A 15,227-nucleotide genomic window follows, 5' to 3' on the forward strand; every position below is an offset into this window, starting at 1 on the left:
AAGGATAGCAGGTGAAATTCTGCCCCCCACAACCTTCCCCCAAATCGGCTTGAACGCTGGGGGCTATTAGGGCTTTTCAGAATAAAGTGGATAGATTTTTGTTATGTAGGGTATCAAGGGAGATGCAGCAAAGGTGGATAAATGGAGTTAAAATTCATAAAGGTCATGATCCAAGAGTGAGTTAGAACAGGTTTGATGGGCTGAATTGTATCCTCCTGTTGCTATGTTACTTTTATTCATTCATGGGATTGGGTGTCGCTGGGCGGGCCAGCATTTATTACCCATTCCTAGTTGCCCTTGAGAAGGTGGTGGAAGTCCATGTGGTGTAGGTACACCCACAGTGCTGTTACGGGGGGAGTTCCAGGATTTTGACCCAGCAACAGTGAAGGAACAGCGATATATTTCCAAGTCAGGATGGTGAGTGACTTGAAGGGGAACTTCCAGGTGGTGGTGTTCCCATCTATCTGCTGTCCTCGTCCTTCTAGATGGTAGTAGTCACGGGTTTGGAAGGTGCTGTCTAAGGAGCCTTGATGAATTCCTGCAGTGCATCTTGTAGATGCTACACACTGCTGCTACTGTGTGTCGGTGGTGGAGGGAGTGAATGTTTGTGGATGTGGTGCCAATCAAGCAGGCTGCTTTGTCCTGGATGGTGTCGAGCTTCTTGGGTGTTGTGGGAGCTGCACTCATCCAGGCAGGTGGAGAGTATTCCATCGCACTCCTGACTTGTGCCTTATAGATGGTGGACAGGATTTGGGGAGACAGGAGGTGAGTTATTCACTGCAGGATTCCTAGCTTTTGACCAGCTCGTATAGCCACAGTATTTATATGGCTAGTCCAGTTCAGTTTCTGGTCAAGGGTAACCCCCAGGATGTTGATAGTGGGGGATTCAGCGATAGTAATGTCATTAGACGTCAAGGTGTGATGGTTAGATTCTCTCTTGTTGGGGATGGTCATTGCCTGGCACTTGTGTGGCATAAATGTTACTTGCCACTTGTCAGCCCAAGTCTGGATATTGTCCAGCTCTTGCTGCGTTTGGACATGGACTGATTCAGTGACTGAGGAGTTGTGAATTGTGCATTGGTTCAGCCCAGGAGAGGAACCTGATCATTCTGTTTAAATATAAATATGTGACTGTTATTTAGAATCAGTTTCTTTTTGAGTGTGAGGTATGTATTATCCTGACCAGATATTGTAAAACTATTTCTCAGCTTGTGCCTTCTAACTGAGCCAATAGTGAGATGCAGAGATAGGGAGGTGCCCTGAAGGCATTTGAAACAAGGATGAAAATTGTAAAATTGAGTCCTTGCTGGACTGGAGCCAATGTAAGTTAGCATCGGGGTGCTGGTGAACAGGACTTGACGTGACTTTAGATATGAACAGCAAGGATTTGAATGCGATAAGGTTTTATGGAGGGTGGAAGATAGGCCAGCGAGGAGAGCACTATAAGAGTCGAGTTTGGAGATAACAAACTAGGCATTACTAGAGGGAACACTTTGGACCTAAAAAGAGCAACAAAAAAAAACTAGTAACAGTGGAGGAGCAAAGAGACCTGGGGGTGGGGGTACAAAGATCGTTAAAATGTGAACAGATACTGAAAATATTCAAGAGGGCTAATGGAATCTTGGCCTTTATATCTCAAGGGCTAGGATACAAGGGAGTGGAATTGATGACTCACCTATACAGAGCCTGGTTGGACCTCACCTGGGAGAACCATAAGCAGTTCTGGACACTACACCTTAGACAGGGTAAACTGGCCTAGGAGGGAGTGCAGCTATGATTTACCAGAGTGATACCTGCACTGCAATGGTTAAATTACAAGGAGATCTCATACAAACCAGGATTGTATTCCGGGGAATTTAGACGGCTAGAGGGTGATTTAATCAAAGCTTTCAAGATATTAAAAAGAACAGATTTGGAGAAACTATTTCTGATGGTTTGAGAGCCATAGTCTAAAAATTAGAGCCAGAACTTTCAGGAGTAAATTTAGGAAAATATCTTCTTGTGAAAGGTGGTAGAAGTTTGGAACTCTCTGCAGGAAATGGCATTGATGCCAGATCGATTATTAATTTTTATTGTTTATGAAGGGAAATAGGGCAGGAGGCAGGTTTATGGAGTGAGTCACAGATCGGTATTAAATGGGAGCTCAGACTCGAGGGGTTAAATGGCCAATTCCTGCTCCTATATTCCTAAGGCCTGGATGAGGGCTTCAGCAGCAGATGAGCTGTGGCAGGCCGGAGCTGGGTGATGTTATGGAGATGAAGAATTAAAGGATTAACAGTTAAACGTCTACAAAACAAAGATTTTCCAATATCAACACGATGGTTTTGAACTGTGAAAAAATGACACCCGTGTCACGACACTCGACAGTCTGACTCAGATCCGGGGGCAGGGGGAGGGGGTTAGGGCAGGGGGCAGAGGGCGGGGGGTCAGAGCGAGGCGCGGGGTCAGAGCGAGGCGCGGGGTGAGGGGGGGTCAGAGCAGGGGGCGGGGTGAGGGGGGGTCAGAGCGAGGCGCGGGGTGAGGGGGTCAGAGCGAGGCGCCGGGTGAGGGGGGGTCAGAGCGAGGCGCCGGGTGAGGGGGGGTCAGAGCAAGGTGCGGGGTGAGGGGGTCAGAGCGAGGTGCGGGGTGAGGGGGGGTCAGAGCGAGGCGCCGGGTGAGGGGGGGGTCAGAGCGAGGCGCCGGGTGAGGGGGGGTCAGAGCGAGGTGCGGGGTGAGGGGGGTCAGAGCAAGGTGCGGGGTGAGGGGGTCAGAGCGAGGTGCGGGGTGAGGGGGGGTCAGAGCGAGGCGCCGGGTGAGGGGGGTTCAGAGCAAGGTGCGGGGTGAGGGGGTCAGAGCGAGGTGCGGGGTGAGGGGGGGTCAGAGCGAGGCGCGGGGTGAGGGGGGGTCAGAGCAGGGGGCGGGGTGAGGGGGGGTCAGAGCGAGGCGCGGGGTGAGGGGGTCAGAGCGAGGCGCGGGGTGAGGGGGGGTCAGAGCGAGGTGCGGGGTGAGGGGCGGTCAGAGCGAGGCGCGGGGTGAGGGGGGGTCAGAGCGAGGCGCGGGGTGAGGGGGGGTCAGAGCGAGGCGCGGGGTGAGGGGGGGTCAGAGCGAGGTGCGGGGTGAGGGGCGGTCAGAGCGAGGCGCGGGGTGAGGGGGGGTCAGAGCGAGGCGCGGGGTGAGGGGGTCAGAGCGAGGCGCGGGGTGAGGGGGGGGTCAGAGCGAGGTGCGGGGTGAGGGGGGGTCAGAGCGAGGCGCGGGGTGAGGGGCGGTCAGAGCGAGGCGCGGGGTGAGGGGGTCAGAGCGAGGCGCGGGGTGAGGGGGGGTCAGAGCGAGGTGCGGGGTGAGGGGGCGGTCAGAGCGAGGCGCGGGGTGAGGGGGGGGTCAGAGCGAGGCGCCGGGTGAGGGGGGGTCAGAGCGAGGCGCGGGGTGAGGGGGGGATCAGAGCGAGGCGCGGGGTGAGGGGGGGTCAGAGCGAGGCGCGGGGTGAGGGGGGGTCAGAGCGAGGCGCGGGGTGAGAGGGGGTCAGAGCGAGGTGCGGGGTGAGGGGGGGTCAGAGCGAGGTGCGGGGTGAGGGGGGGTCAGAGCGAGGTGCGGGGTGAGGGGGTCAGAGCGAGGCGCGGGGTGAGGGGGGGGGTCAGAGCGAGGCGCGGGGTGAGGCGGTCAGAGCGAGGCGCGGGGTGAGGGGGTCAGAGCGAGGCGCGGGGTGAGGGGGTCAGAGCGAGGCGCGGGGTGAGGGGGGGGTCAGAGCGAGGCGCGGGGTGAGGGGCGGTCAGAGCGAGGCGCGGGGTGAGGGGGGTCAGAGCGAGGCGCGGGGTGAGGGGGGGGTCAGAGCGAGGTGCGGGGTGAGGGGGGGTCAGAGCGAGGTGCGGGGTGAGGGGGGGTCAGAGCGAGGCGCGGGGTGAGGGGGGGGTCAGAGCGAGGCGCGGGGTGAGGGGGGGTCAGAGCGAGGTGCGGGGTGAGGGGGTCAGAGCGAGGCGCGGGGTGAGGGGGGGGTCAGAGCGAGGCGCGGGGTGAGGGGGGGGTCAGAGCGAGGCGCGGGGTGAGGGGGGGTCAGAGCGAGGCGCGGGGTGAGGGGGGGTCAGAGCGAGGTGCGGGGTGAGGGGGGATCAGAGCGAGGTGCGGGGTGAGGGGGGGTCAGAGCGAGGCGCGGGGTGAGGGGGGGGTCAGAGCGAGGCGCGGGGTGAGGGGGTCAGAGCGAGGTGCGGGGTGAGGGGGGGGTCAGAGCGAGGCGCGGGGTGAGGGGGTCAGAGCGAGGCGCGGGGTGAGGGGGGGTCAGAGCGAGGCGCGGGGTGAGGGGGGGGTCAGAGCGAGGTGCGGGGTGAGGGGGGGGTCAGAGCGAGGTGCGGGGTGAGGGGGGATCAGAGCGAGGTGCGGGGTGAGGGGGGGGTCAGAGCGAGGTGCGGGGTGAGGGGGGGGGTCAGAGCGAGGTGCGGGGTGAGGGGGGGTCAGAGCGAGGCGCGGGGTGAGGGGGGATCAGAGCGAGGTGCGGGGTGAGGGGGGGTCAGAGCGAGGTGCGGGGTGAGGGGGGGTCAGAGCGAGGCGCGGGGTGAGGGGGGGTCAGAGCGAGGCGCGGGGTGAGGGGGGGTCAGAGCGAGGCGCGGGGTGAGGGGGGGTCAGAGCGAGGCGCAGGGTGAGGGGGGGTCAGGGTGGGGGGCTGGGAATCCATCTGTTTATTCTTTTTCTGTGATGTTTTTATCCGTCTCCCAGACAGTTCCACCTTTGACCCCTTCACAAGTCCAGGGGATTCTGCGCTGGATCAGTTTGCAGAGAGCGCCTGGGTCCAGTCTGCAGCAACTGTGTCCGATAGTCCAGCGGGTAAGGTTCAGGCTCTCTCAGCAATGGCCTCTCTATAGGGCTGGATCTATAATGGCCACTTGTTCACTGCCCCTGCCCCCAACTCGCCCCTCAATCCCTCCCACTCCCCCCACACCCCTCCATTTCTCCCCACTCACCCCCAATGCCCCCTGCACCTTCACCCCTCCACTCACTGCTCCCCTCTCTTGCCCCCTCACTCCTGCCTCTGCCCCCTTACCCCCTCACACCCACCCCCAGGCTCAGTGAATAAATAGGAACAGGATAATGGCCCTGGGTTAGGACAGTGTGATCCCAGAGTCCCTGCCCAGGGGGGTCCCCAGGGAGTCCCTGCCCAGGGGGGGTCCCCAGGGAGTCCCTGCCCAGGGGGGTCCCCAGGGAGTACCTTCCAGTGCCCCCTGAGCATGGGTCCCAGATCAATCTGTGAATCACCACATGGTGGAATAGCCTGATGCATGGACTGAACTCAGACCAGCTCCATTGTTGACCCCATGGGAATGCCTGAAGTCAGGGCAGGGTTGGCAAAGAATTATGGTGCTGGGACCTGGGGGGGAAGGTGTGCCAAGGCCAGCTTGGTGTTGCCAAAACAGTGGGAATGGGTCACTTTCCAAAGCAGAGTAATTCCCAGTGTGACTTAGACAGTGGATCTGTCTCTGGGCCTGTCAGTGTCTGAGACACTGGACACACTGAATATGAGGGCAGTAGCTGCACCCTCACCTCCTGCCCTTCATGCACCATATTTGACCACAATCCCCCCTCCCAGCCAAGACACTGCAAGGTTTAGGTTCTCCTGAGGATCAGCTCCTCCAGTGGAGGGGAGTCACTGGTACTGATGCTGGCTTTCAATTTTCAATGGATTTCAAATTGGAAAAGTGGGCTGGTGGGCGTTAAGCTCTTGATAATTCCTGATTCCAATAACTATAAGCACTCCCCCCCCCCCCGCACCCCCAACCACACCACCACCCCCCACCCCCAACCACCACCACCCCCACCCCCAACCACCCCCAACCACCACCACCACCCCCCCACCCCCAACCACCACCACCCCCACCACCACCACCACCACCCCCAACCACCACCCCCACCCCCAACCACCACTCCCACCCCCACCCCCACCACCCCCACCACCCCCACCCCCACCCCCAACCACCACCCCCACCCCCAACCACCCCCACCACCCCCACCCCCACCCCCAACCACCACCCCCACCCCCAACCACCCCCAACCACCACCACCACCACCACCACCCCCAACCACCACCCCCACCCCCAACCACCCCCACCACCCCCACCCCCACCCCCAACCACCACCACCACCACCACCACCCCCAACCACCCCCACCACCCCCACCCCCACCCCCAACCACCACCACCACCCCCACCCCCACCCCCAACCACCACCCCCACACCCACCCCCACCACCCCCACCACCCCCACCCCCACCCCCAACCACCACCCCCACCCCCAACCACCCCCACCACCCCCACCCCCACCCCCAACCACCACCCCCACCCCCAACCACCCCCAACCACCACCACCCCCACCCCCAACCACCCCCAACCACCACCACCACCCCCCCACCCCCAACCACCACCACCCCCACCACCACCACCACCACCCCCAACCACCACCCCCACCCCCAACCACCACCCCCACCCCCACCCCCACCACCCCCACCACCCCCACCCCCACCCCCACCCCCAACCACCACCCCCACCCCCAACCACCCCCACCACCCCCACCCCCACCCCCAACCACCACCCCCACCCCCAACCACCCCCAACCACCACCACCACCACCACCACCCCCAACCACCACCCCCCCACCCCCAACCACCCCCACCACCCCCACCCCCACCCCCAACCACCACCACCACCCCCAACCACCACCACCACCCCAACCACCACCCCCAACCACCACCACCCCCCCACCCCCAACCACCCCCACCACCCCCACCCCCAACCACCACCACCATCACCACCACCCCCACCCCCAACCACCCCCACCACCCCCACCGCCACCCCCAACCACCACCACCACCACCACCACCCCCACCCCCAACCAGCCCCACCACCCCCACCCCCACCCCCAACCCCCAACCACCACCACCACCCCCAACCACCACCACCCCCAACCACCACCACCCCCAACCACCACCCCCACCACCACCACCCCCAACCACCACCACCCCCAACCACCACCCCCACCCCCAACCACCACCACCACCAACCACCACCACCACCCCCAACCACCACTACCACCACCACCACCACCCCCAACCACCCCCAACCACCCCCAACCACCCCCAACCACACCACCACCCCCACCCCCAACCACCACCCCCAACCACCACCCCCAACCACCACCATCCCCAACCACCACCACCCCCAACCACCACCCCCAACCACCACCACCACCACCACCACCACCACCACCCCCAACCACCACCACCCCCAACCCCCAACCACCACCACCACCACCACCACCACCCCCAACCACCACCACCAACCACCACCCCCCCACCCCCAACCACCACCCCCAACCACCACCACCACCACCACCACCCCCCCACCCCCAACCACCACCCCCAACCACCACCACCACCACCACCACCACCACCACCAACCACCACCACCACCACCACCCCCAACCACCACCACCACCACCCCCAACCACCACCCCCAACCACCACCACCACCAACCACCACCACCACGCCCAACCACCACCACCCCCACCCCCAACCACCACCACCACCACCAGCACCACCACCCCCAACCACCACCACCACCACCACCACCACCACCACCACCACCCCCACCACCACCACCCCCACCACCACCACCACCACCCCAACCACCACCACCACCACCCCCAACCACCACCACCACCACCACCACCAACCACCACCACCACCACCACCCCCAACCATCACCACCACCACCAACCACCACCACCACCCCCAACCACCACTACCACCACCACCACCACCCCCAACCACCACCACCCCCAACCACCCCCAACCACCCCCAACCACACCACCACCCCCAACCACCCCCAACCACACCACCACCCCCAACCACCACCCCCAACCACCACCCCCAACCACCACCCCCAACCACCACCACACCCAACCACCACCCCCAACCACCACCACCCCCAACCACCACCACCCCCAACCCCCAACCACCCCCAACCCCCAACCACCACCACCACCACCACCCCCAACCACCACCACCAACCACCACCCCCCCACCCCCAACCACCCCCACCACCACCACCACCACCCCCCCCCCCCCCAACCACCACCCCCAACCACCACCACCACCACCACCACCCCCACCACCACCACCACCACCACCACCACCCCCAACCACCACCCCCAACCACCACCACCACCAACCACCACCACCACGCCCAACCACCACCACCCCCACCCCCAACCACCACCACCACCACCACCACCACCCCCAACCACCACCACCACCCCCACCACCACCACCCCCACCACCACCACCACCCCCACCACCACCACCACCACCCCAACCACCACCACCCCCACCACCACCACCACCACCACCACCACCCCCAACCACCCCCAACCACCACCACCAACCACCACCACCACCACCACCACCACCACCCCCAACCACCACCACCACCAAACACCACCACCACCACCAACCACCACCCCCACCACCACCCCCACCACCACCCCCACCACCACCACCCCCAACCACCACCACCCCCACCAGCACCCCCACCACCACCACCACCACCACCCACAACCACCACCACCCCCAACCACCACCCCCACCCCCACAACCAACCACCACCACCACCACCACCCCCACCCCCAACCACCCCCACCCCCAACCCCCAACCACCACCACCACCCCCAACCACCACCACCACCACCACCACCACCCCCAACCACCACCACCCCCAACCAGCACCACCCCCACCACCACCACCACCACCACCACCCCCAACCACCACCACCCCCAACCACCACCACCCCCAACCACCACCACCACCACCACCACCCCCACCACCACCCCCAACCACCACCACCACCACCACCTCCCCCCCACCCCCAACCACCACCACCACCACCACCCCCACCCCCAACCACCACCACTACCACCACCACCAACCACCACCACCCCCAACCACCACCACCACCACCCCCAACCACCACCACCACCACCACCACCACCCCCACCACCACCCCCAACCATCACCACCACCACCACCCCCAACCACCACCACCCCCACCCCCAACCACCACCCCCAACCACCACCACCACCACCACCCACAACCACCACCCCCAACCACCACCCCCAACCACCACCACCCCCCCACCCCAACCAACACCCCCAACCACCACCCCCAACCACCACCCCCAACCACCACCACCCCCCCACCCCCAACCACCACACCACCCCCAACCACCACCACCACCACCACCACCACCACCACCACCCCCAACCACCACCACCCCCCCCAACCACCACCACCACCCCCAACCACCCCCAACCACCCCCAACCACCCCCAACCACCACCACCACCACCCCAACCACCACCACCACCACCCCCAACCACCACCACCACCACCACCAACCACCACCACCACCCCCAACCACCACTACCACCACCACCACCACCCCCAACCACCACCACCCCCAACCACCCCCAACCACCCCCAACCACACCACCACCCCCACCCCCAACCACCACCCCCAACCACCACCACCCCCAACCACCACCCCCAACCACCACCACCCCCAACCACCACCACCCCCAACCCCCAACCACCACCACCACCACCACCACCACCACCACCACCACCACCACCCCCAACCACCACCCCCCCCGCCCCAACCACCACCCCCAACCACCACCGCCACCACCACCACCACCACCACCAACCCCCCCACCCCCAACCACCACCCCCAACCACCACCACCACCACCACCACCACCCCCACCACCACCACCACCACCACCACCACCACCAACCCCCCCACCCCCAACCACCACCCCCAACCACCACCACCACCACCACCACCACCCCCACCACCACCACCACCACCACCCCCACCACCCCCAACCACCACCACCACCACCCCCAACCACCACCCCCAACCACCACCACCAACCACCACCACCACGCCCAACCACCACCACCCCCACCCCCAACCACCACCACCACCACCACCACCACCCCCAACCACCACCACCACCACCACCACCACCACCACCACCACCCCCACCACCACCACCCCCACCACCCCCACCACCACCCCAACCACCACCACCCCCACCACCACCACCACCACCACCAACCACCACCACCACCACCCCCAACCACCACCACCACCACCCCAACCACCACCACCACAACCCCCAACCACCACCACCACCACCACCAACCACCACCACCACCCCCAACCACCACTACCACCACCATCACCACCCCCAACCACCACCACCCCAACCACCCCCAACCACCCCCAACCACACCACCACCCCCACCCCCAACCACCACCCCCAACCACCACCCCAACCACCACCACCCCCAACCACCACCCCCAACCACCACCACCCCCAACCACCACCACCCCCAACCCCCAACCACCACCACCACCACCACCACCCCCAACCACCACCACCAACCACCACCCCCCCCCCACCCCCAACCACCACCCCCAACCACCACCACCACCACCACCACCACCACCACCCCCCCCACCCCCAACCACCACCCCCAACCACCACCACCACCACCACCACCACCACCCCCAACCACCACCACCACCACCCCCAACCACCACCCCCAACCACCACCACCACCAACCACCACCACCACCACGCCCAACCACCACCACCCCCAACCACCACCCCCAACCACCACCCCCAACCACCACCACCACCACCACCACCACCACCACCACCCCCAACCACCACCACCACCACCCCCAACCACCACCCCCAACCACCACCACCAACCACCACCACCACCCCCAACCACCACCACCACCACCACCACCACCACCACCCCCAACCACCACCACCACCACCACCACCACCACCACCACCACCACCACCCCCGCCACCACCACCACCACCCCAACCACCACCACCCCCACCACCACCACCACCACCCCCAACCACCCCCAACCACCACCACCAACCACCACCACCACCACCACCACCACCACCCCCAACCACCACCACCACCACCCCCAACCACCACCACCACCACCACCACCCCCAACCACCACCCCCAACCACCACCCCCCCCACCCCCAACCACCACCACCACCCCCAACCACCAAACCACCACCACCTCCCCCACCACCACCCCCACCCCCACCACCACCACCACCCCCAACCACCACCACCACCACCACCACCACCACCCCCAACCACCACCACCACCACCACCACCACCACCCCCAACCACCACCACCACCACCACCACCACCCCCAACCACCACCACCACCACCACCACCACCCCCAACCACCACCACCACCACCCCCAACCACCACCACCACCACCACCCCCAACCACCACCACCACCACCACCACCACCCCCACAACCACCCCCACCCCCAACCACCACCACCACCACCACCACCCCCATCCACCACCACCACCACCACCACCCCCAACCACCACCACCACCACCCCCAACCACCACCACCACCACCACCACCACCACCACCACAATGCCACTGAGACAGGACTCTGACTCCTGGATGGTTGATTGGAGTGGAGCGATCCTTATTCCTCTGAATCACACTCTGACACAAGTTTGATTTCTGGTCTGGGCTTGGAGAGAGGTGAAATCAGCCCTTGTCGCTGAATGTCCTGCAGTTCCTCCTCATGCAGACCTGCCTCAACTCACAACAACTTGGGAGTTTGCCTGCAGCTCCTCCGAAGCTGGTCTTCCACATGAGGAGTAGCTGCTTCCACCCCAGTGTGACTGAGCTCCAGATGTGTCCCTTGACAGGAGTGACCCTTCAGAGGGGGACTGAGAAGCAGCAGAGGGAAGGAAGGAATTTAAATTTTGCTAAAACATCTGAAGGTATCTTCAACAACTTGTACTTATAATAGCACCTTTCATATACCAAAACGTAGCAACATACTTCATATGAGCAATTATCAAACAAAATTTGACACTGAGCCACATAAGGAGATGTTAGGGCAGGTACCACAAGCCTGGTCAAAGAGTTTTTAAGGAGTTTCCTGAGTGAAGAATTGAGGTAGAGAGACGGAGAGGTTTAGAGAGGCAATTCCAGAGCTCGGGGCTCAGGCAGCTGAAGGCAGTGGGGTGATTAAAATCAGGGACGATCAAGAGAGCAGAGTTGGAGTGCAGATATCGTGGAGGTTTGTAATGCTAGTGAAGACGGGAATGTGGTGACGAGGCCTTGGAAGGATTTGAAAACAATGATGAGAATTTTAAGTTCAAGGTGTGAGCCAAAGAGATAATAAAATATCTTCGCATCCCAGTCCTTCCCCTAGAAAAGTGCAGCTGATGTTGGGATATCGACCAACAAGCAAACGGGAAGGAAAATGTTGAAATTCTCTGGAATCTGAAGCACTTGGCCCATAACATTGAATGTTATCACATGCCAAGTGCTGGTAAATGGGATTAGGTAAGTAGGTCAGGTGTTTCTCACGTGTCAGTGCAGACTCGATGGGCTGAAGGGCCTCTACTGCACTGTGTGATTCTGTGATTCTGAAATAAAGCAAAGTGTCAGTCACCACCTAACAGGGTCAGCCTCTGCCTCAGAACTGGACAGCGACAGATAACAAATCCATTTTTAGGACTCTGTGAATCCAGGCAATTGAAGCAGTCTTCACTCTTTCCAAAGATTGACTGAGCAGTTAGCTGGCAGAGAGACAAGGCAGGAAGCTTAGTGATTCCCTTGAAAGAGGCACAGCTCATTGTTACCAGATACTTTTATGTTTGTAGCATTGTGTGAGGCACAGCCTATCGGACTGAGAGGTGAAAGGTACTGAGGGACCAGGACTCGAGGATAAAGATGAGCCAGGAAAGTTAATCACTATTTCTAATCCTGCAGGAAAGATGGACCTGTTTGGTGAAACTGTTCCGAGCATAAAGCAAAATGGCAGCACTAGTCCTGATGTCTTTGAAATGATCGAAGTAGGGAACTCCCTAAAGGACTCTTCAAATGGGCCTCACCGGACTCCAGAATTATTCCTGGATCCTAATGCTGCATCCCTGGTGAATCTGGACTCATTGCTCTCTGCACCTTCTCACAATCTTAAGAGCAAGAATCCTTTCCACACATCAGGTAACAGTCCGATAGAGAAATGTATGTCTTCTGGTAAAACATCTTCAGGGCAAAGATTTGTAGTACCAAGCATGGCCGCGAGTGACAGACTGAGATAAACCTAGAGTGACTGAGAGTGCTTGACCTAGATAAACTGAGAATAACCAGCTAAGATAAAGCAAGAGCGACTGACTAAGATTGACTGACCAAGATAAACTGTGACCAACTGAGATAATTAGGAGTGACAGATTGAAAGTATTCAACCAAAATATCCTTAGAATGGCCAACATGATAGTGACCAACTAAGTGTGATCAATAATTAACTCCTTTAGAAACAAACTGGACCAACATAGAGGGGGAATATAATTAGCGATGAGAAGGGTCAATACAAACTGAGACAGTAACATAACGCCGAGGACTAGGTGGATGACCTGGGGGTAATGGGGTTGGGGAGGGGTGGAGAGGGGTGCAGTATAGTGCCCAGCTGAACAGGGCTGTGAAAGAGGGTTAAATGGATGGATGATTGCGAAAGGGTCAAATATCTTTCAGTTATTGCTCACTGTCCCTGAGAGGATGATGTTTGTGTCGTGATTTTGATGATGTCACAGCTGAGGGGAAATTGCTGTCGTTATGAGTTATTGTGAATGCTGCCACTCCCATTGTTCAATCCTTTCAACTCTGGGAACCAAAGCAAACCCACTCCACCCAGATGGACTGAATCTCCTCCTTGTCTGTAAGAGGCCCATTTGAGCTTTACTCTGTATCTAACCCCGTGCTGTACCTGCCCTGGGAGTGTTTGATGGGGACAGTGTAGAGGGAGCTTTACTCTGTATCTAACCCCGTGCTGTACCTGTCCTGGGAGTGTTTGATGGGGACAGTGTAGAGGGAACTTTACTCTGTATCTAACCCCGTGCTGTACCTGTCCTGGGAGTGTTTGATGGGGACAGTGTAGAGGAAGCTTTACTCTGTATCTAACCCCGTGCTGTACCTGTCCTGGGAGTGTTTGATGGGGACAGTGTAGAGGGAGCTTTACTCTGTATCTAACCCCGTGCTGTACCTGTCCTGGGAGTGTTTGATGGGGACGGTGTAGAGGGAGTTTTACTCTGTATCTAAACCCGTGCTGTACCTGTCCTGGGAGTGTTTGATGGGGACAGTGTAGAGGGAGCTTTACTCTGTATCTAACCCCGTGCTGTACCTGTCCTGGGAGTGTTTGATGGGGACAGTGTAGAGGGAGCTTTACTCTGTATCTAACCCCGTGCTGTACCTGTCCTGGGAGTGTTTGATGGGGACAGTGTAGAGGGAGCTTTACTCTGTATCTAACCCAGTGCTGTACCTGTCCTGGGAGTGTTTGACTGGGACAGTGTAGAGGGAGTTTTACTCTGTATCTAACCCCATGCTGTACCTGTCCTGGGAGTGTTTGATGGGGACAGTGTAGAGGGAGCTTTACTCTGTATCTAACCCCGTGCTGTACCTGTCCTGGGAGTGTTTGACTGGGACAGTGTAGAGGGAGTTTTACTCTGTATCTAACCCCATGCTGTACCTGTCCTGGGAGTGTTTGATGGGGACAGTGTAGAGGGAGCTTTACTCTGTATCTAACCCCGTGCTGTACCTGTCCTGGGAGTGTTTGATGGGGACAGTGTAGAGAGAGTTTTACTCTGTATCTAACCCCGTACTGTACCTGTCCTGGGAGTGTTTGATGGGGACAGTGTAGAGAGAGCTTTACTCTGGATCTAACCCCGTGCTGTACCTGTCCTGGGAGTGTTTGATGGGGACAGTGTAGAGGGAGATTTACTCTGTATCTAACCCCGTGCTGTACCTGTCCTGGGAGTGTTTGATGGGGACAGTGTAGAGGGAGATTTACTCTGTATCTAACCCCGTGCTGTACCTGTCCTGGGAGTGTTTGATGGGGACAGTGTAGAGGGAGATTTACTCTGGATCTAACCCCGTGCTGTACCTGTCCTGGGAGTGTTTGATGGGGACAGTGTAGAGGGAGATTTACTCTGTATCTAACCCCGTGCTGTACCTGTCCTGGGAGTGTTTGATGGGAGATTATAATACAGCCCTGATCACAATTACCTCACCAGCACATGCTGCATTGTGATGAGATGTTGGGTGTGAAGGGAGTTGGACTCA

The 15,227-nt window shown here is 60.4% G+C and overlaps 1 protein-coding gene across 6 annotated transcripts in view; it reads left to right on the forward strand.

Moving 5' to 3' along the window:
- Positions 1-15,227, forward strand: part of LOC121293899 (epsin-3-like) — a 525,584-nt gene that overhangs the window by 509,785 nt on the left and 572 nt on the right. For all 6 annotated transcript variants that reach the window (XM_041217348.1, XM_041217344.1, XM_041217345.1 and 3 more), the window contains 2 exons: positions 4,684-4,791; positions 12,882-13,115. In XM_041217348.1, the coding sequence (XP_041073282.1) occupies positions 4,684-4,791; positions 12,882-13,115 (342 nt within the window). The remainder of the gene's footprint in view (positions 1-4,683; positions 4,792-12,881; positions 13,116-15,227) is intronic.

This window comes from Carcharodon carcharias, chromosome 22 (genome assembly GCF_017639515.1).
Source record: "Carcharodon carcharias isolate sCarCar2 chromosome 22, sCarCar2.pri, whole genome shotgun sequence".
Classification (NCBI taxonomy): Eukaryota; Metazoa; Chordata; class Chondrichthyes; order Lamniformes; family Lamnidae; genus Carcharodon; species Carcharodon carcharias.